The 23,175-nt window shown below is 35.8% G+C and overlaps 1 protein-coding gene across 5 annotated transcripts; it reads right to left on the bottom strand.

The window, feature by feature from the left end:
- Positions 1-1,027: 1,027 nt before the first annotated feature.
- Positions 1,028-22,755, bottom strand: LOC101887416 (kinesin heavy chain). Of its 5 annotated transcripts, XM_005188335.4 has the most exons (6): positions 22,658-22,746; positions 22,387-22,494; positions 21,703-22,045; positions 4,540-4,999; positions 2,579-4,458; positions 1,028-2,512 (listed from the first exon to the last, which is right to left on the bottom strand). In XM_005188335.4, exons 3-6 carry the CDS (start codon positions 21,847-21,849, stop codon positions 2,072-2,074), a joined length of 2,928 nt encoding a protein of 975 aa, XP_005188392.1. In that variant the 5' UTR covers positions 21,850-22,045; positions 22,387-22,494; positions 22,658-22,746; the 3' UTR covers positions 1,028-2,071. The 5 variants fall into 5 exon arrangements, with proteins under 5 accessions (XP_005188392.1, XP_005188393.1, XP_019894061.1 ...); XM_005188336.4 differs by lacking the exon at positions 22,387-22,494 and having other exon boundaries at positions 22,658-22,755; XM_020038502.2 differs by having other exon boundaries at positions 22,387-22,726.
- Between the last annotated feature and the right edge of the window lie 420 nt (positions 22,756-23,175).

The following is a 23,175-nucleotide window of genomic DNA, read 5'->3' as shown; positions in this document are numbered from 1 at the left end:
TTGTGGGGGAGGTACCAGAAGAAGTGGACCGATATTGCCCATCTCCAAACTCCATTTACGTTTGACAATAATGTTACGATATACCAAGTTTATCTTGCGCTTGAGCCAGACAGACATACGGACGGACAGACATCGCAACTCCAAATGTCCTTAAACGTATTTGGTCCAAATAGACCTAGGTTCTAAAAACGTTATTTCGACTAGGCACGTTTTGGCCGTATTTAGCCATATGGCTGAGGGTATGAATACTACAAGACATCACAAATCTCAATTTCAGTTGATTTGAAATTGAGTTAGGATTTGATTTGGCAATCACCTAACAATTAACCCACATTTGATATACCGCATCTATTGAGAATTTAAATGAGACAGTTTTTGAGTACCATTATACGTGTGTTACCTCAATGTCTCGTTTAATTCCGTTCCAATTCATTTAATATGTCTTTACATTGTGATAAAAAAAAATACAAAATGAATAAAGATGAAATGCACAATCTACAATAGAGGCCCTAAATTATGACATCACTGAACGTTATACCCCCACCCAATAAGGGAAGGTGCTACAACACTGCATACATTTGCAAACGAGAAAAACACAAAAGCCTAGGCAACCTTACATGACCCCCTCGAACTGCTTAACACACTACATCTGGGCAAAAGAAAATCTTCAAAGAAAATTAAACCAAAGAACAAAAATGCAGAAAAAAGAAAATAAAATATATTTGCCCTTTTGTTCAACTTATTTGCTAAATAGTAGGTCAGATAATCTGTATGAGCTTTTTGGACTGTTAACAATTTTGCCGGCAATTCTTTGTGTTGTGGTGTTGCAAAAAAGCATTAGCACTTTGCCATAATTTATGCTGGCGGCCCTTTTGAAGTGTTTGCCTTAAAACAATAAGCATTATTGTGATAATAAAAGAAAGGAAGTACACCAGAAAGCAAAAGCATAAGTAAAGAAAAGAAAAACTGAAATACATCAAAGCAGAACTCAAACCTGATGCCCAAACCAAAGACAACACAAAATAAAAAGAAATAAAAACAGAGCTCTTTGTATTTTTTTGTTTCAACATTCATTGTCATCAAAATGACTGGACATTGCATTTAAAATGTATTTTTTTTGTTTATTCAAATGTTATTGTTGCTATAGTATTATTGTTGTGTTTTTCACTTAATTAAGAATTTCAAGTTTAGTGTTTGTTTTTTTTTACTTTAATTACTCACATCATCATTATCTTTATAATATTATTAAATAATAATTAAAGTTGTCACTTTTATTACTGTGTGTGTGTGTGTGTGTGTGTGAATTACAAAATTATGATTTCTATGCATTTTTGTTTATTCTCAATTGTTTTTTTATTTAAAATTTCCTTGTTTAATAAATAATTTAAATAATGTAGGTTGGAGGTTTTTGTTTTTTTTTTGTAAAAAAAAGGAAAGAATAAGAACATCATAATCACCATAGTTTAAGAGTTTTTTATATAATTTTTTGCTTTGCTTAGAGCATTTTTGCTAATTAAAATAATTGTGAATCAATTTGAAAAAAAGCACAGTGGTTGTGAAAATGAAAAGGATTGGGAAATGCTTATAAGGGATTTAAGTGGCTAAGGAGTTGAAAATGTATAACGAACACCATAAATTTATGTAAAATTTACAACGCGTGAAAATTGAACAAAATTGAAATGCTCGTTTGAAAAAAGATTACCCCCCAAAAGTGGGGAATCTTATTCATCATATATAGACATGCAAAGAATCGGTCGGCAGTTTTCCTATTCTGCTTTCATCAGATTTGTAAAAAATCTGCCTTTAATTTTCATTTTTTTTATAGTTTTTTTTTTTTTTTTTTTCAAGTTTTACAATTGTTTTTTTCTTTCTTTCTTTTTTTTTCTTTGTTTTGTATTTCCATAATCAGTTGCTTTGAAACTACTACTTTTTTTTTGTTTTAGGAAAAAAAATAATAAAAATTAAGTGGAAATTATAAAAAAGAAAATCTCAAAGGAAAAATATATAGTAATTATAATTATAATATATAATAATATTAATAATAGTTGTAAAAATTACAATTTAAATCATTTTACGAACTAACAGCACTTGCTTGAGGCATTTGTGTGGGATTAGCGCCGGCACCACCACCACGAATGGCAATTGCACCCTGACCAGCACGAATGGGTTTAGCAATTTGCGCCTGGGGACCGCGTCGGCCCAAGTGTTTCTGTCGCACGGCTTCCTTGATGCGATCGACTTCGTATTGATAGCGTTTGCGGTCACGCATAGCACCTTCTTTGGCTTCTTTTAGCGCTGTCTCCAAGGCCTTGACACGCTCCATGGTGGTGCGCAAACGTTTCTCCAATTTGGGCAATTCACAGCGTAGATCGGCATTGTCACGCACCAATTGTTTGTGCACTTTGGTGAGTTGGTCCAAATTGTTTTCGAGGAAGGAGATTTTCTGTTTTTGGGCCAATGAGCCGCCGTCCTCTTCGCTATCTTCATTCAGAACGGTCTTCTTAATGCGGGACTAAGGAAAAACAAACAATAGTGAGTAAAAAATAAAACAAATTGCATTTGATTTTGTTGGTCTCACCTGGAGATCTTGCACAAACAATTTCCTCAAATTGTGCAATGTCTGCAATTCCTTGGCCACGGTGTCTTCCAAACCCTTGAGATCTTTGCGAGCCTGTTCACGTCTCTCGTTGATGAGTATGATTTCTTGCAATTTATTTGATTTTTCAGCCTCTTCTTGTTTCACCTTCTCGTAATCGGCAGCCATTTGTTGGTGTGCCAAAATCAGCTTCTGGTGCAGATCCTTCATCTCCTCCATTTCATGTTGCTTGGCAATGATTTCATCACGCAACTCGGACACTTGTTTGGTGTGGGCTTCACGCAGCTCATCCATTTGTGAATCGAACATGGATCGCAATTCTTCGGCCTTTTGTTTCTCCTCCGCATTAACGGCCGACACATGTTCGGCGGCCTTAAGTTTGGCGCATTCTTCGCGCAACGAATCGATTTGTTCCTCCAAGGAACGTTTCTTATTTTCGGCTTCACGCATGGATTCTTGCAGGGACTTCATGCGAGCCTCATGCTGGGAAATAAGTAAACGATATTCACCCAAATCTCGTTCGTATTCGGAGAGCTTCTTGTTGGAGTCGGTTTGTTGCGTCTCCAAGTTGGTGCAACGTTGAGCCATGTTCTTGGCTTCGGTTTTCATTTTGCTAATGTACAAACGTGCCATGGTGAAATCTTCCTCCACCTTGCCACTATCACCAGCACTGGGTATGCTGTTCATTTTCATGTCAATTGTGGAGTCGGCCGATGACAGAGCTTGGCCCACCTCAGCCAAATCCCTCAGTAGATTCGACAACATTTCATTGATGCGTTTCTTTTGATGCGAGGACATGTCACGCAACTGTTGCAGCTCTGTGGTGGTTGTATTAAGCAGAGCCTGCTTTTGTTGCAACTCCTCGTTAAGGTTGTCCATGTCCTTGTTCTTGGTGTCGATTTCTTGAGATTTTTGGTCATAGTTAACAGCCAACTCTTCCAAGGCTTGCAAGACTTCTTTCACCTCTTCCTTGGCCGATTCATTCTCCTGTTGAATGCGAGCCATCTCGGACTGCAAGGCCTCATATTCACGACGAGCATTGGCAATGAGCTCTTCTTGTTCCACAATTTGTTCTTTGAGATTTTCAACATATTGACTATGTTGATTGATCTCTTCATCCTTTTCGTCCAATTGTTGGTACAAACGTTCACGTTCCGCCTCCAAACGGGCACGTTCATCACTGCTGATGGAGCCCAACATGAGACCGGCAGCTGGTGTTGCTGGCATGGGTGCAGCTGCATTGGTTGCGGCAGCAGTTTCCACCTCCAAGTTGGGTGTGCTAGCCTCCATAAGCTCATCCACATTGATTTGTTCGTCGGCATTGACCGTCTCACCAGCACGCCAGCGAGCCAATTCGAGTTCCAATTTCTCCACTTTGCCCTTGAGACGGGCATTCTTTTCCTTCTCCTTTTCGTAGCGACGTTTCCATTCCTCGGCGGTCAACTCCTCATTGACACAGACCACATTCTTGACGGTCTTGGCGCGACGACCAAAATCGAGTGTAGACTTGGTTTCAGACTCGTTAAAACTGGCAGGTGAACAACAAATGACAATGGTTGTGCGTGCATTACCACCCAAAGACTCTTGAAGGATACGCGTCAGCTTGGAGTCACGATAGGGTATGTGCGTTTTATTGCCATCGGCCAGGGCGGAGATGACATTACCCAGGGCCGACAGGGATTTGTTAATGTTCTTGGCCTCGTCGAGCACAGTACCTTCGGCACCGGTTTTCGATACCTTCTCAGAACCGGCCAAATCGACCAGGTACAATTTACCCGATAATTTCTTTTGATTTTCCAAATTCTCCTGTTTGACATTGATCAAAAATACTGAGTGTGAACGTGATGAATGCTCGTTCATGTCTGGCGAGAGAGAGAGAGAGGGGGAAAGAGAAAAGTTTTACATTAAAACGACTGGGAAAGAAATTATCATGGCAAACTTACTTGTAACGGCAATATGACGATTTGATTTGCCCTCTTCGATAACTTCGAACACATCTTCAGGGGAGGAAACAAACCGCTCCGTAGCACCCTTAACATACGGCACACGATTCTTGTCTTCGTGTACGCTCAAGTTTATTTTCGAAACATCGAGCAAATCACGAATCTTATCCATGTAGATTTCATAGTACGACACCTTAATGTGGAATTCCAAATTCATTTCCATCGTATAGATGTGATTGAAAATATCGTTGACAATACGTGGAATGATACCCTGTTTGTTGGGATCACCGATGACACCCTCCATGGTATGTGTTTTACCCGAAGATGTTTGACCATAGGCAAAGATGGTACCGTTGTAACCGGCCAAGACATCCGTAACAATGGATTTAGCTGCTTCATTGTAGACTTTTTCTTGGGTTGCATTTGGTTTGAATACTTTGTCGAATAGATAGACTTTACCCTGGAAATGGAAGAGGAAAAGGGGAAATTAATTTTTTGAAACAAAAAAGTAGATTTGAAAAAAATAAAAAATAAAAAAAAATAAGCGAAACGAAGGCAATTAAGGCTTTGTTGTACCTACTGAATGTATTTCAGAGGATAATGTTGGAAAGCATCATCACATTAAATCTCATTAAACAATCTTGGGTTTAAAACACCATTCTTCTAGCATCAGACCCTCATTGTACTCGTTTTTTTTTTTTTTTCTAACCTTAAAACAGTCCTCTTTCTGTTCCAATAAGCCATGCAACAAATTGAATAGAATTTATTCTACAAGGCCATTACCAGAGTACCTGCTACCCACTATAGTATTTTCCTCTTTTACTTTACATATCATTCTCTATTTGTCTTGTACTCCTAAACACTAACTGACGGAATGAAAATGATTAAATAAACATAATGCTATAATGTTAAAGTACTTCACCTTTCCTTTACTTCACTCCACCCATTTAATCATAATGGATGACATCCACTCCATGTGAGTCACTTGAAGCCACTTCATATGTTGCAAATTTCATTGGCTTCAGTTGCAGTCCGCCGCTTGTTTGCTTCAACACTTGTGTTTGAACATGACATTCAAAAGGGGTGTCACAAGTGGGGTGATATAATTTTAAAAAAATAAATGGAATTTTGACAAATTTTATTTTTTTAGAAAAAATAGGAGATTCCTAGTCAAAATGGAGTGTGGAGTTTTTCATCGATGGTAAGACATATATAGGACTATTTTAGATATGTGGGGAGTAAAATATCTTAATTACATATACAAGCTGCATATATTCGTTAAGTGGATGTTGTGGAGTGGAGGTACATTCCAACCTCCTGATTTTTTGTTTTTTAAAGGGTTTTGGCCCAAATTTCCATCAAATCAACTGTAATGTGAACCTGTTTTTGTGGGTAATTTAAATCCTCTCAAAAATTGCCAACATAGGTGTAAATTCCTAAGATTTCAAAGATTGGAAAATAACCAAGAGAATGTTTCTAGATAGCTTCCGCCATTTGCGGAAGAATATATTGTTTTTATACCCTCAGCCATATGGCAAGAGAGGTTATATATCATTTGATACGGCCAAAACGTGCCTCATCAAAATAACTATTTTAGAACCCAGGTCTCTATGGACCAAATACGTTTAAGAACATTTAGAGTCGATCTAGTGATGTCCGTCCGTCCGTCTGTCTGGTGCGCACGATAGCTCTCGAAGGGACTATCCGATTTGGTCCAAACCTGGTATATCGTAATATTTTTATCAAACTTAGATCGAGTTGGGAGATGGGCAATATCCTGCTGGTATCTACTCCACAAAAGGTCGACAATTTAAAGAAAAGTATTTTACTGCACAGAAAAGGTAATGATAATCCGATTTTGCTCCAACTTTGCAAATCCTAATATTTGCATCAATTCTAAGCCAGGTGCGCTCTAACAAGTACCTCCCCCACAAGGGTCAAAATTTTAATTATCCATGAAGCTCGTAAAACGAGGAATTAGCATTTGATTCCTTTCAAACTCGGTACATCCCAATATTTCCATCAACACAAGATATGTTATAAAGATGGTAGAGATTAGGCCAATCCTTCTGGTACCTTCCCCACAATAGGTCAATGTTTTGAATAACCAAAACGAATATAAAATTCGAAATAAGCTGCGGGTTCCCTTAAAATTACACACATCACAATATTTTCATTAATCCAAGGTCTGGTGTGAAGATAGAATATATCGGTCCACTCCTTCTGGTACCTCCCCCACAAAGGTTCAAAATTTTGAATATCCATGAAACTGACAAAATGCGAAATTAACATCCGATTTCATTCAGACTTGGCGCATCTCAATATTTCTATGAACACAAGATCTGTTATAAAGATGGTAGAGATCGGATCATTCTTTCTGGTGCCTCCCCCACAAAGTGTCAAAGTTTTAAATAACCAAAAACGATTATAAAATCCGAAATAAGGAGCCGGTTCTCTTAATATTCTCCACATCCCATTACTTCTACTAATACAAGATATTATGTGAAGATTGAATATATCCACCTATTCCTTCTGGTACCTCCCCCACGAAGGGTCAAAATTTCTGTCTGTAAAACCGATTGATACTTTTTAACTTTTTTAATTTATTTTCCCTTCAAAGCAGCTGGAATTTGATTTTCAGGCTTTCAATGGATGGGGGGGTTAAATTTTTTAAAAAAAATTATTAAATATGATTTTAGCCCACATGTAATGGAGTTTCCACATTTTTGGATTTTTGGTGATAGCCAATTTGGTCAAAAGTCTAGTTTTTAAAGGTGGAGAGTATAAAATGTAAGGCCTGACAGAATTGTGTATCGTTTTAGCTTGTTTTTGTAGATCTTTAAAGAGATCGACTGGCATTTTCATTCTTAAAAACTATAAATTAATAGTATATTGCAATAAACCTGACTTGGCCCATGTTGTCTTTTCCCCCAAATCTATTTAAAAATCCCCATAAACCATCATTTTATATTCCATCAATATATTTCACAACAACTTTTTCGCACATAGATTACATTTCCATTTGAAGCATTTTCACAATAATTTGTTGCAGCAATGTTGTTATGTACTTTTTGCATATCTACTTCAGCATCCTCATGCATCCCGTCCATCATCACAGTGGGTGTGAAACGAACCGCCAAAAAAAAACTGACCCAGACCTAGCTGGATACATACAATCCTAGTTGTTATTTGACCCAGTTATACAAACATATATATATACCTATACATATGTATGTGTATATATATACATCGTTACTGGTTTCGAGAGTAAATAAAGAAAAAAAATGTTATTGAATTTCACAAGGATTCAAATACGCATTCGTATGTATTTGTGTTGGACATATTAAAAGTGATACCTAAAGCACATCCAATGACTCATTGTGGGGAGTATTGAATTATTGTTACACATATACAGATTTTACATATATACAAACAAGGAACATTTTAATGCCACTACACAAACCACCCACATAAGAAAAGTCTTTGTGTGTATGACGAAATAACGATCAGGATACAATGGCACTTATTGAGAAGAATATATTTTGAAGATGTATAAAAACGATAGAAAGAATTATATTAAAAATCGATTTGTATTTTAACATGTAGAATGACTATGTTAAAATTTATAAGATTTTTTATTGACCTTAAGCTTTTGCGTAATTATACATATATTAAAAAAACTGGCTCCAAGGATAAAAAATTGAAGAATTTGAAAAAGCAACCAAAAGATAATGAACACACGTGGTTTTATAAAGCAATATGCCGATAAGAAGACTTTTTACACCTTTGTTGACAATTGTTATGTTTACTAGAGGGTAAGGCCAGAAATACCATGGTTTGGGAAAACGCCACCAATCTTCATCGGATCACTTGGATTTGTCTGGGTATATTCTCTTCTGATACAACAGTAATATTTATTCCAACGAATCAATCCACTATAACATAAAAAATTGAAAATGACTAAATTTTCAAATTCTATTCTATCACGGAGTTAGCAATTTATAAAAAATTAAATAATTGATAACAAATACCGGAAATTGCGGAAGGAGTGATATGATAAACTTGTTCATCCTGAAATGTAAATTAGCCAAAGTAAATATTTAAGCAACTAATGGCTATGATACTTAATGGATCTGTGTAAATTTTTTAGTCGTCGGAAACGCTAGCGGGAAACATCTCATTGTATTTCCTTGGGGTCTTCGTCAAAATAAGACACGAAAAATAAAAAAAGTTCTAAATAATTGGGGAAAATGATTTTTCGACTCAACATTAAAACGTCTATATATTCACATCTTCTCCATGCTATTTAAGCGGAGGGCCTTTACTAAAAAGTAGATCTACACCGGCCTGTCTATTTATGGTGATTCCAAATTTATTATGATTTTCAGGACATTTGGAGTCGAACTAGTCCGTCTAGAACAATCCGTCTGTCTCTTTCAGGACATATGGACTCGATCTAGTCGGTCTAGTTCCATCCGTCCGTCTGTCTGGCTGGCGGGTAGGCACGATAACTTTGGAAGGGAGCATCCTATTTGGTCCAAACTTGGAACATCGTAATATTATTATCAAACTTAGATCGAGTTCGGAGATGGGCAATATCGGTTCACTTCTTCTGGTATCTCCCCCACAATAGGTCGAAATTTAAAACAAAAAATATTTTACTGCACAGAAAGAGAAAGGATTGCCCGAATTTGCTCCAACATTGCAAATCCTAGTATTTTCATCAGTACTAGGTTAGGTGCGAAAATGAACAATATCGGTCCACTCCTGCAAATACCTCCGCCACAAAGGGTCAACGTTTTGAATAATTTTTATTCTTATAAAATGTGATGCAAGAGTCCGATTGTCTTCAAATTACACAAATCACAATATTTTTATTAACCCAAGATCTAGTGTGAAGATGGAATATATCGGTCCACTTCTTCTAGTACCTCACCCACAAAAAGGTCCACATTTTGAATATCCATGAAGCTCAAAAAAGCGAAATAACATCCAATTCCATCCAGACTTTGTACATTTCAATATTTTCATCAACACAAGATCTTTTTTAAAGATGGTAGAGCTCGGACCATTCCTTCTGGTACTTCACCCACAAAGGGTCAAAGTTTTGAATAACCAAAAACGATTATACAATCCGAAATAAGCAGCCGGTTCTCTTCATATGTCACACATTCCATTATTTTTGCTAACACAAGATCTGCTGTGAAGAAGGGTTATCGGTCCACACCTTCTTGTACCTCCCCCACAATGGGTCAACATTTTGAATATCCATGAAGCTCATACAACGCAAAATTAGCATTCGATTCCATTCAAACTTTGTACAACTCAATATTTCCATCAAGGCAAGATCTGTTATAAAGATGGTAGAGCTCCGACCATTTCTTTTGGTACCTCCGCCACGTATAGTGCAAGATTTTGAAAAACGAAACGCTCAAAGAAAGCAAAATAAGCATCCAAATCTCTTAAAATCTCACACATCCAAGCCTCCAACTCTCTTGAAATCTCACACACACAAACATTTTTGCTAACACAAGACTTGTTGTGAATATTGTCACAATTTTCAATACTTTTATTTGTCATAACTTGCAAAACAAGTCAGCGATTCCTTACAACAGCAGTTACATCTAAATATTTCACTCAAACAGAAACCAGAGATTAATATGGAACTTATGATTTCACATAAAATTGGGTATAAATATTCGATTTTCTTGTAATATTGCCCATTGCACATTTTTTTTCTGTATTAAATAAAGTAGGAAAATGGACTAATTTGGTCGACTATGTCTGGTATCACATCACTCGGTTTTTAACATTTTCTAAAAATGATCCCATATCTCATATAAAGTGAAGGAAGTAAGCAATATAGTCCAAACCTGCCACGTCGCAATATTTATATCGTATTTATTTAGGTCCGATACGAAATGGACAATATTGACCCATTCCTGCGGAATATACTCCATAGAGGGTCAACAATTTGAATAATCATAGCAGAAGTCGAAATATATTTAAATAATCGAACATTGGCTGAGGGTATATATCTGTAGGCAAAACCGACTGATACTTTTTAATTTTTTTAAAAGAATTGCTAGTTTGCATTTTAATTTGGGTTACTTAAATCTGGACATATTTTCAAAGATTAGTTTACGTTCTTTGATGACTGAGCATTAAATATGAAATAAATAAATTTCTATAAATAAATCTACGTCAAATCACAAATGTAAATATTTACACTTCCAAGGAAAACCAAAATGACATCAACAGTTTGTTTGATGATATCCTGTTGTCTGTTATTTATTTAAAAAAAATGGTAATTTAGGTTAAAGACAGCTTGAACGTTATTTTGGGTTACTATCTCAGTTCCTTCTTCACTTTTCCCTTGCCAAGGTTTTTGTTCTATTGTATTGGCTATGTTGCTCAACGAAACTTTAATCACTGCCAAAGAGACGACGATGATGATGAATACAGACAGAATTAGAAGAGCGTTCCTAATGACTACTACAACAACAGCAACAACTTTAATTTTGGCCTTATGCCAAAAGCAATTTCATGTTTAAATCTTTTAACAGACGAATGAAAAGAATAGCTAACCAACTATCTAACGAAAACAACTACCTGACGAAGTAAGAAACAAGTAATAGAAATTGGTAGAAGAGGTAGCAACGACAATGCGAAGAAGCTGAAGCAGAGGAAAAAACCTTAGGTGCATGACAGCGAAAGAAATGTAGCACGAAACATGTCGATGATTTTTCGACAAAATTGGACAGTGGATAAAACAAAAATATGAGTATAAGAAAAATTGGGGTACAGCACATTCATTGATTCAAAATTATTTCGTAGTGGTTGTTATAATATTCAAATGCGAAACTTGAAAGAAATTCCATGAATAATGCAGGTAAAACCATCAAAATACCGCATATAAGGATGTACTATTATATGGGGGCTATACAAAAACATGGAGCTTCACAGACAATTTTTTTTGTCTTAGGCTGTAGTATCCATTACGAACTTCAAATACCAAATTTGAAACAATTCCGGTGGATATTATCGCTAAAATCATCAAAATACCGAATATCGGTAGGTACCGCTATGTGGGGACTATACGAAGACATTGACCTGCACAGACAATTTTCTGTCATAGGCTGTAATATCCATTACCAACTTCAAATATCACATTTGAAACAATTCCGGTGAATAATGTAGGTAAAATCATCAAAATACCGAATATCGGGCGGTACCGTTACATGGAGGCTATACGAAGACGTGGAGCTGCACAATTTTCAGTCATATGCTGTAGTATCCATTACGAACTTCATATACCAAATTTGAAACAATTCCGGTGAATAATGGCGCTAAAATCATTTAAATACCGAATATCGGGAGGTACCGTTATATGGCGGCTATACGAAGACGTTGACCTGCACAGACAATTTTCTGTCTTAGGCTGTAGTATCCATTACGAACTTCAAATATCAAATTTGAAACAATTTCGGTGAATAATGTCGCTAAAATAATCCAAATACCGAATATGGGGAGGTGCCGTTATATGGGGGCTATACAAAGGCGTGGACCTACACAAACAATTTTCTGCCTTAGGCTGTAGTATCCATTTCGAACTTCAATTAACAAAATTAAAACAATTCCGTCAAATAATGTCGCTACAATCATACGAAGACGTGGATCTGCACAGACAATTTTCTGTCATAGGCTGTTATATCCATTACGAACTTCAAATATCACATTTGAAACAATTCCGGTGAATAATGTCACTAAAATCATCAAAATACCGAATATCGGGCGGTACCGCGACATGGGAGCTATACCAAAACCTGGACCTACATGGCCCAGTTTCAATACCAAAAGTCCTGCAGACATAATATACATTTGAGTAACATTTTATCAACTTACTTCATTTCGTTCGGAAGCTAGAGTGATTTCCACAGACGGACAAACATCGCTAAATCGACATAGAATATTATGCTGATCAAGAATATATATATATATATACTTTGTGGGGTCTAAAATGTATATTTCGAGGTGTTACAAAAGGAATGACAAACTTAATATACCCTCCATACTATGGTGGGGGATATAAATAAGTATAAAGTTGACAACGCTGTTGCTATCGGTATGATTTAGCAACTACTACAAGGTCGCTTGTCGAATATTTTCTTTAATTGCCGAAATCATAAGCATTTCAATTTTACCGCTTTGTGTGGGTAACTTAAAAAGGGTGTTGTAGAATCTCACTACAGGTCATCCCCCTGACTACGATGTTAATGGCAACCCTCCAATTAGCAATACTGAATTGCATCTAGTAAAATGAATCAAACATGTTTTAATACCCCTAAGAGGCATAATAATTTCTCCAGAGCTTTTAATTCGACCAACCGCATTTGTGACTTGATTGATAACTTAATTATAGAACATGGCTTTATCAAAGCCACTGTACATCAAGACGATGTAAAGAGAAATTCATATTTAATGAGCGAACCGAGCGTGGAGTATGTACAAGAAGACGAAGAAGAAGCAGAACGAACAACGAAAGAAACAACAACGTCATTAACTTTTACGAAATGCGAATAAATCATAACCAAAGTTAAAAAATGAATGAAAGAAAGAAAGCAAAATCCTACACTTTGCCTCCTTCTTTGACTGCTGCTTCTTCTAATTTCCATTAGACAAAGCTCAAAGAATGTACGGAAATCTAAATGACTGGTTGGTTGGTTGGCTGGCTAAATATAAACAACACTCAAGAGAAGAGCTCGATTGTTAGATGTGGTATGGAATATTAAGACGCCAACCAGCCAGCCAACCAACATTGCCACGATTCCATCAAAATCGTACATGATAATAATACAAGAGAAGAGGAGCATATGGAGGATAAGAAGATTTATTAATACGAATATGAAAGCGTTGTATGGGAAACAATCATCATCATCGTCGTAGTTCTTCAAGTTCAGTGCTTCATGTGAATGAAATTGAATTATGCATGAATGACTGATAAGAGAAACAAAAAAAAAACTGAATTTTAGGTCAGTGCATCCATTCGGTTTTTTTTTGTACATTTGAATTTTTCACCAAGGATTTAGGCATTGGGCTTTTCTTGTATGCCATCTCAAAAGAGCAATTCGGTTGAACATGAAGGGTGGAGAATATATTACTAATTCATAGAGACTCGGATGCAAGGCAGATGTAATGATATACATGATATTTTGGTATTTTAATGCAGCTCCTAGTGATCTAAGAAAGAAAGAAAAAGTTGGGGGATATATATATATCTTATGATCACACATTTAATCTATGACATCCCATTGAATTAATTCAGATTAAGGTAGTAGTTTCTTTCACATACGGCCATGAAGAAGGCATTCTGTTCTTCTTATTTCAACATCTTCCGATTTTCATTTATAAAATTTCATTATGAATGCAGGATGAGATGAAAAAACTGCAACCAAATTCAGACTGGTGTCATTTCTAAACCACTCGTCCGACAACTGTTAAAATTATTCCAGAGACAGTCCATTTTATTGTTTACAAGCGTACAAAAGGATTTTGGTGAGAATTTTATAGAAAAAAAGTTATTCGTGATGGAATTCAAGCGTGATAGTGTGATTTCTTTATATTTGGCTGGAAAACCACAAGTGGCTATCGTTAGAGCACTCCAGCATTTAAATGTGAATAAATCTTTTGTGTCTCGTACAACCGCTCGTTACCATGATACTGGTGGCGTAGCCCAACGTCAAGGAAGTGGACGTAAGAAACCAGAAACTTCAGCAGAAATGTTTTGAAAAATAAAGAAGCTACTTGATCAAAATCCACGTCGCAGTGGCCGAAAAATGGCTCGTGACCTGAACATATCGCAATATTCCATTCGGCAAATATTGAAAAATGAGCTTAGGGTAAAGCCATTGAAATTCCAAAAAGTGCAAGAACTTACACCCCGACAGAAAGAAAATAGACTCAAAAGAGCTAAAGATTTGCTTCGCTTGGCCGAAAGTTGTGAACTGCCAAATTTGGTTTTCTCCGATGAGAAAACATTCGTTGTCCAGCAATTTGTAAGCAAACAAAATGATCGTGTTTACTTGCCAAAGAGGTCACCTTCGGTTGGCCACCAGAACTCAAGCGCCCGCCACGGTGAAGGTGTGGTCCGCTTGTATTAATCGACCTTGCCATCAGAATAAATGCCGAATTTTAACGCGAAAATATTCTGGAGGGTGTATTAAAGCCTTGGACACACAAACATTTTGGCCGCAGGCCTTGGACATTCCAACAGGACTCAGCACCATCGCACTCAGCACGCGCCACCCAAGAATGGTTACAAAATGAGGTTACTCGCTTCATTTCCAGCGCAAAATGGCCACCAAAATCTCCGAATACCAATCCGTTGGACTATTTTGTCTGGAGTATTTTGGAAAACATACCTAAGTGTCGATCAGAGCTACATTAGGGCAGCGTGTGACGGTTTCATTGTCCGTTTGAACGCCATAATTGTGCCAAAGTTGACCAATTCGAACAAATCTAAACTTATTCTAAAATTTGATGCTATTTCCGACATTTTTTGCTATCATTCAATAAAATTTAAAAAAAATCAGACCATTCCTTCTGGCGCCTTCCCTACAAAGGTTTAAAGTTTTGAATAACCAAAACGATCATAAAATCCGAAATAAGCATCTTTTTCAATTTCACGCATGACATTAATTCCAGAAACACAAAATCTGCTGTGAAAATAGGATATATCGGACCATTTCTTTTGGTACCTCCTCCACATAGAGTCAACATGTGGAGTATCCATGAAGCTCATAAATTCCATTCAGACTTGATACATCTCAATATTTCCATCTACACAAGATATGTTATAAAAATAGTAGAGATCGTACCATTTCTTCTGGTACCTCCCCCACATAGGGTGCAACATTTCGAAAAACAAAACGCTCAAAGAAAGTGAATTAAGCATCCAATTTAAATTATGGCGTTTGACTTTGTTGCAGTTTTTTTTATCGCACACTTTATATAGGCTACCTCAGCTCCCCACAACTGTCAATTAAAAATGGCTCTCCATATATTTTTGTTTCAACAATTCTTGCAGTTTAATTACAAAAGTTCTATCAATTTAACGAAAAATGATCTCAATTAAGAAGTATGCATAGATACATACAAACAAATAGAGATGAGTTTTGTGTGTTAAATAATAAAAAATAAAAAAATAATTACGATAATAATTCCACAGCTAAGTGAATCATAGTCATTCCCAATGATGGCCCAACGTGGACGCACATAAAAGAAATTAGATCATTTTTTCTGTGGAAAAAATTTAAAAACTTACAAAAAATGTATACAAGATAAGAAGAGGGAACAGCCATGAAAATGCAACAATTGAGAGTGTTACGTATAAATTACAGCAGAATTAGATCATGATCGAAAATATTAACAATTTGTTCAGCAGTTATGTTTATTAAAATCAATTAAACTTTCCTTACAATTTAAAATTATCCTATGGATATTTTAAATCCAAATTCAAGCCACTTTTCATAAACATTTCTTTCCCTATGGGTACATGGAATCGTTGGTTATATTTAAAACAATGAACCAAATTCCAATAAAGTTCCCAACGCATACGTTTCGAACAAAAGCAATAAGCTGTCATATTTCAAAGTCAAAAAAAGTTTTTCCCATTCAGATTTGTTTCCAAACAACAACAACAACGCCAACAACAGCAAATCACTTTAGCAACGGCGAAATATATGATGAATGCCTAAATAGAAAGGTGATACAGGAGCATGGCTAAACAGAAAACAAAACAAAACGAAAACTCAGCAGCAATTTTCCTCTACTACTTCAAAAGTCTTCTCTGACGAATAATTAATGAGAAAATATGGTGAACAGCAGAGAAACGAACAACACGAGGCATCAATGCGTAATAATTGCTCAAGAATTTTAGGTTGTTTGCTTTTTGCAGCGATGATGTTATAAATGCCACTGCAAAATTTCTTTTTCGCCATGTGTTAGGAAGGGGAGGAATAGCTATTGACTCAGAGATTTTTTTAACAATGAACTAATTGAAAGGATGTGAACTTGAGGCTATCGAGAACACAGGGCTGCCACTTTGCGATTTGTTTATGCAACATTTCATGAAAAGGATATGGTATCGGAAGAGTAATCGAGGTGAGATCATATGACTGATATTCAATGCGCAAAATGTTAACGACATGGCTTCGGTTATAAAAATTCGATCATTCTCTTTGAATAATAAACATCCTTTAAAAGGATGGGTTTTTAGCTATTATAGTTCGGGCAACACTGCTTCAACAGCTCACACACATATCGTGTTTTGTTTTAAACATCTTCAGTTCGGTCTGTAATTAAAAGATGAATCGTCTTACAAACAAACAACGCTTACGCATCATTGGTTTTTATTATGAAAATGCGCGCTACGTTAAGAAATTGTAAGAATTTAGTTCAGTAACGAACCTCTTTTAATACCCTCAGCCAAATGGCTAGATAGGGTATCATTTGATACGACCAAAACGTGCCTCATCGAAATAACGGTTTTAGACCCTACTTCTCTTTGGACCAAATCCGTTTCAGGACATTTGTAGTCGATCTAGCGATGTCCGTCCGTCCGTCTGTCTATCTGTCTGTCTGGTGCGCACGATAACTCTCAAAGGGCGCATTCGAATTGATAAAAACTTGGTACATTGTAACATTATTGTTAAACTTATCGGTCCACTCCCACAATATGTCAAGATTTTCAAAGAAAAATAGAAAGAGAAATAAGCATCCGGTTCTCTTCAAATAACATACATCACAACATTTTTATTAACCCAAGGTTTGGTGTGAAGATGGGATGTACGGGTCTATTCCTACTGGTACCTCCTATACAAAGCGTCAAAATTTAGAAAATCCATGTAGGTCATAAAACGCGAAATTACCATTCGATTTCAATTAGACTTGGTACGTCTCAATATTTTATCAACACTAGATCTGTTATAAAGATAAGGTAGAGATCAGACCATTCCTTCTGGTACCTCCCCCACAAAGGTTTAAAGTTTCGAATAACCAAAACGATCATAAAATCCGAAATAAGCGTCGGGTTCTCTTCATTTTTCACGCATGGCATTAATTCCAGAAACACAAAATCTGCTGGGAAAAAAAGGATACATCGGACCATTTCTTCTGGTACCTCCTCCACATAGGGTCAAAATGTTGAGTATCCATGAAGCTCATAAAACGCGAAATTAAAATCCGATTCCATTCAGACTTGGTACGTCTCAATATTTTATCAACACTAGATCTGTTATAAAGATGGTAGAGATCGTGCCATTTCTTCTGGTACCTCCCCCACATAGGGTGCAACATTTTGAAAAACAAAACGCTCAAAGAAAGTGAAATAAGCATCCAATTCTCTTCAAATTTCACACATACAAATTTGTTTGCTAAAACAAGATCTGTTGTGAAGATGATATATATCTGCGAACCCCTTCTGGTACCTGACCCACAAACAGGATCACAATTTTCACAATTTTTTTAAAGCTCATGTCTATATAGACGTGCTCACTATTCCATCAACGCATTGGAAGGCAACATTGAAGTATTTATTTATGAAATGCAGATCGAAATTTTGGAAGCAGTATGTAAACTTAGCGGCAGGAAATTTTTTTGGCGCAGTCGCGGTCAACATTTGCGTAAAATAATCTTCGAACATTAAATAATATGGACCAATCCAAATCCAATCCATTACAAAAAGATTTTAGCCAATTTTTAATTTGATTTTTATGAACATCATTCGTATTGCTCTTAAAATATCAATTTTTATGCCTTAGCAGGATACCTATAATATATTTGCAAATATCATGCCAATCATAAGTTATATTGAAACAAGTGAGTTTTCTCAAACAACTGCTTGACAAAAACAAATCTCAAAATGTATAGACCGTTTGTCTCAAAACCCTAACCATGTATGAACCAATGCAAATAAAGATTAAATTCTCTCTTATAGGTAGATATACATACCTATTTAAATACCTACAACTAAATTCCAAGCTATTAATGGTTAAGTCAACGATATTATTACAATGCAATCCACCACACAGAAATTAGACGAACCAGTCAGTCGACCAGCAAACTTCCCCCCACTCAGAAGCTCTCTTGAACAAAAGGAAATGTACCATCGTCATGTTTCTACTACACGACCTTACCATAAGTATTCCATCAAGCTATGCGAGAGCGAAACCAATGACTCATATATATTTTTTCCTTTCCCCCCTCTTATGCTTAGTAATACTAAACAACATGCCGGCAGGCAGGCAAATATATCGAGGGGAGCATTATGAATATTCCAAACAAATATAATTCGTCGAGCAGCAGCAGGCGGCAGCAGTCAACTGTTGTGTGTGGTTGTGCAAAAATTCGTATTTTATGTATAGTAAAGTTCAAGTAAAACAATGTCTCAGGCGACGAAACATGGCACAATGTTGAATAATTTTTGTGTGAGTGGGTGTTGTTGATTATATCCAGAGTGGCAAGAATTTCCAGTCTCTTTGCCATAAATGCTTTCGAACGATCATTTTTGACGGGCGTTGCGTGTGCCATCACCAAAAAGAAAATAACTGGGGATACCAAGTATGATTTAAATCATATGTTTAAAAAAAAACAACTGCATGAATGAATGTTTCTGTACGATGTATTAATGGAAAATGTCTCATGGCAGCCCAAAATATTTTAAATGTTTTCTTTTCAAATACCTCAATGATGTATGTATTGTGAAATCATAAGCTATTTTCTGTGTGTGTGTGTGTGTGTGTGTGTAACCGAGAAACTGAAAATAATTTGTTTCATATCTGCCTTATACCTTTTGCAAAAAATTATCCATTATAAAAAGAGTTATTGGTTAATACCCATAATTGTTATCTCGATATGCTAATTCATTTCCCACACACAAAACAACTTTCAAGCAAGTCTTTGTAGGATCAATTGATAATTCTTTGAAAATAATATTCAAATATTTGCATAGCATTGACTGCTAATTGAAAGAATTCAACTATAAATTTGCTAGCCAAAAAAAGTCTTTTTAGAACAACGGATATTTATGACAATCATAAAATGATCGACACAATTAGACAGGAGAAGAAAACTACCTTAGAACAACGTACTAAAAGATCCAATCTTATCACTTGAAGATTGGATCTTTTAGTACGACGCTAAACTTTTTTTTTTTTTTTTGATCGGTGTGCATATTTTTTCGGATAAATAGTAACAATGAACTCATATAACTTTCAAACAGAAATTTCGTTCCAAATATTCCAAACTTAGCTGAATGAAATTTGGTTTTGATTTGCTTCCGGAAGTTTCTTCCTACTCTGAAGATGTTCTCCTATTTACTGGAATTTAGAAGGAAAGAGGCGCAGCGCCTCCGGAAACCTTAAAAAATAACCTTTAAAATATATCAGGCAGGACTTCAATTACTTGAAATTGAAAATTAATTTTTATTAAATCGACGTCCTTGATCAAGACATACAGCGTCTAAGAATTGGATTGTTGATGACATAGTCCCGCGAGTCCTCAATGTTCAAAAATCACATCTAGTCCTATTTAATCCAAATAAAAAGTGAAATAAATTTTCTTGTCTTTTAATGTCACCTGGGGATGAAGCTCTTAATTTTATTATAGGTCTATAAAGCGTGGATCTTAGTCACTCGATATTGAAGTAAAATACTCAGTAAAACCACCATTGTGCCATTTCATCCGAGTGATATACAATCATAACTCCTGGAAGTTCCAACAAAACCGGCTAAAAGTGGGTGCAATACCAAAAACAAAAAAATTGCCCATACTCTCTGACCTGCTAGGGAGTTACAGCAATTTTTTGTTTAAAAATCTCCAGAAATGGAATATAGTCTCTTGAGGGCAAGGATCCCAAATTTAGTTTCAAATTTCCAAATTGGAATTTCAGATTTTCACCTCTGAGGTACTTGCACTGGTTACGCGAACCAAACGACTCATTTTTTAGCCGGTACTTCTTTTTTTTGTATGATGTTTATGTTTTTGTATGATATCCGTATTGTGGTGTTGGTTCAGGTCAAACCCAAGTTGTATATGCCGACATCTCAAAAAACGCTACGTCTGAGTTAGGGATGGCAAGGGCTACCTGTCGTACAATTTATTGCTATTTTCCGTCAGGTGACGATATGGGAAATTTGTATATGTTTTTTTTTTTTTTATTTTGAGTATTAGTCCGTATCTGCAATCAAACTTGGAATTATCAACTGTGTTACTTGTGTTAATAGTACTAGCAGAAAACTTACTATGTCCACTACAAAAGGCTCCACTTTTTATTGAAAGTAGTCCATTGTTGCGCCATACAGGTAAAATACACTTTTAAGCAAGTGCTACTGGTTACAAAGTTTCGAGGATCTTGAAATTCTACTATCAATTTTGCATATCTATCCAATATATACTTTATTATTTAATCGCGCCCGCTAAAGATAAGAGATTAATTCGTAACTTCCAACACCACCTGTCACTCCATACCTCTTTTCACCTTTTTACTCTGGTAATTGAACCATCGCTCTCTTTTATTTCTCTATTATTTTGTTCGATACCTAATTGTGTTGTGAGATGTGTTGGGGTTGTTCAGTCGGCATACCCTATACTCTCTCACTAACAGTTGATAGGGCGGGCGGTTCTTCTGCATTAAATTAAAAATAATTATTGCAAACAAAATGGCAACACTTTGTTATTGATATTAATTTCCATTTCTACCCATTAAAAATATCGTTTTTGTTATTGTTTCTTCTTTGCTCTTAGTTAATGTCATTTGTTATTGCCATTAGTGTTGTTTACTTCCCAACTTCTCATGCTCACTTGTATATACTTTTCGATGAGAGAGCAATGCGAAGAAAAAACAAATCGAAAGAAACATCAAGAAAATAGGGGGGTTATGGACAAAATGACGTCATCTGACAATTAAACCTAACCCCAAAAATATACAGCTGGTGCAAATATTTTTGCCATTAAACAACACCAGTGAAAATTTTGGGGGGAACAAATACCGAACAAAACAATGTTTTATAACACAGAAAAGTGTAATTTCTTAAATTAAAATGTTATCTATCGCAGTGTGTGCGTGGGTGTGTTTGTTTGATTGCTATAATTGTTGCAACTTACCCCTATAGAGAGACAATTTTCCTCAGCACTGTTGGGAAATTTAACAATAAACTTTGAGCCGGCTCTTTCTTCGCTATCGTTCAATGGACGAAAACGACAGACGACTTTAATACTATCCTCTGCTGGTATCTCACGTTCCGCAGACATTTTGTTAGAATATTATTCGGCTTGCTGGGTGGTGTGATGATGGAAAATGATGTGGTTTTCAGACTTCAAGTTCAAATCCCCCTGTTTTCAACTATTGCAAACGCAAAATTAGTAACGTATCGCTATGAGAAAAGCGCACCTTTCACTTCCAAATGTTTCTATACGTTTTTGGGTTTGTTTAATAACACTTGCAACACTAAATTTTATACAAAAGAAAATATAAATTTAAGAAGACACATTTAACTAAATTTTCACTTGATTCGTTTTTTTGCAGTTGTTCTTTGTATGGTTTTTTATCGCCGCACACAGACTCACACACACAGCGGACTGTAGTGGAGTCAACGACTATCCAACTATAGCAACAACAAAAATGTGAAACGAACGAAGATGTCTGACGAACGTACACAATTACTTTTTTCTTTTCTATGGGCCTTTCTTTCTTGGTGTGGCAAAATTAAAATTTTCTGATTTTTATAAAATGCTTTATTCTTTTTTATTTAAAAATTTCATATATATCACGTTGGATTTTTCTCTTACGTGTATGCAAAAAAAATCAATTGGAAAATAAAATTTTGGGAATGGTCTGCTGTCAAATATTGCTCATCATTTGCACATACATAAGCAGGCATACACTCACGCACCTAACTATGCGGAAAGCAAAGAAAAATATATAGATATAAATTCACTTCAAAACTATTATTTTTATATGAAATAAAACTTTTATTCTTGAGATCTTAATGTTGAGTATTATTTTTTTTGATTATTGATTTGTTTTTTGCACTATTTAAGAAAAAACTTTCAATTTTACTTCATGAATTTTGGAGACTTAATAAAAATCGAAAAATTTATTCACACTCGTCTCTTCAATGACAACCGACGATTGCAAAAATGGATAAGGGGTACCTAAGTCGACTTTCAAATAATCGACATTTGCTGTTGAACATCGTAAATGTGGTGTGGTGAAAATCGGAAAATCGAAGTTTCGTAATCGATTTCCGATTTATGGTACCGTTAGTATTAAGCGATTGGGGGATGCTAGAAGCTCTGAATTTTTTTATGTAGAAATTTCTATGATATGGGTATTGTGCTGTAGGCTTTTATCATATTTTTAGACACAGGATAGACGCTTATTATAAATGTTCAATTGGAACATATTCCCTTGATCATAAAAAAAACACATATAGCCATTTCTCTGGATCTTCTGTCTCTAACAACCGTCCACAACATCTTCTGCCTTGTTGTATTCTTGTTAACGTACTCTGTCCGACAGTTCTTAAACTTATGCTTTCAAGTTGGTAACAAGTGCAATATCTGTACCGGGATATA

Source organism: Musca domestica, unplaced genomic scaffold, assembly GCF_030504385.1.
Source record: "Musca domestica strain aabys unplaced genomic scaffold, Musca_domestica.polishedcontigs.V.1.1 8, whole genome shotgun sequence".
Taxonomy (NCBI): domain Eukaryota; kingdom Metazoa; phylum Arthropoda; class Insecta; order Diptera; family Muscidae; genus Musca; species Musca domestica.
The sequence above is the reverse complement of the archived record's forward strand: the minus strand, read 5'-3'. Positions and strand labels throughout refer to the sequence as shown.

Coding starts and splice junctions, on each gene's coding strand:
- LOC101887416 (XM_005188336.4), bottom strand. CDS start 21,849: ATGTCTGCGGAACGTGAGATACCAGCAGAGGATAGTATTAAAGTCGTC. Junction 5,000..21,702: donor AAAATTGTCTCTCTATAGGG/GTAAGTTGCAAC, acceptor TTCCATTTCCAG/GGTAAAGTCTATCTATTCGA. Junction 4,459..4,539: donor TCGTCATATTGCCGTTACAA/GTAAGTTTGCCA, acceptor CTCTCTCGCCAG/ACATGAACGAGCATTCATCA.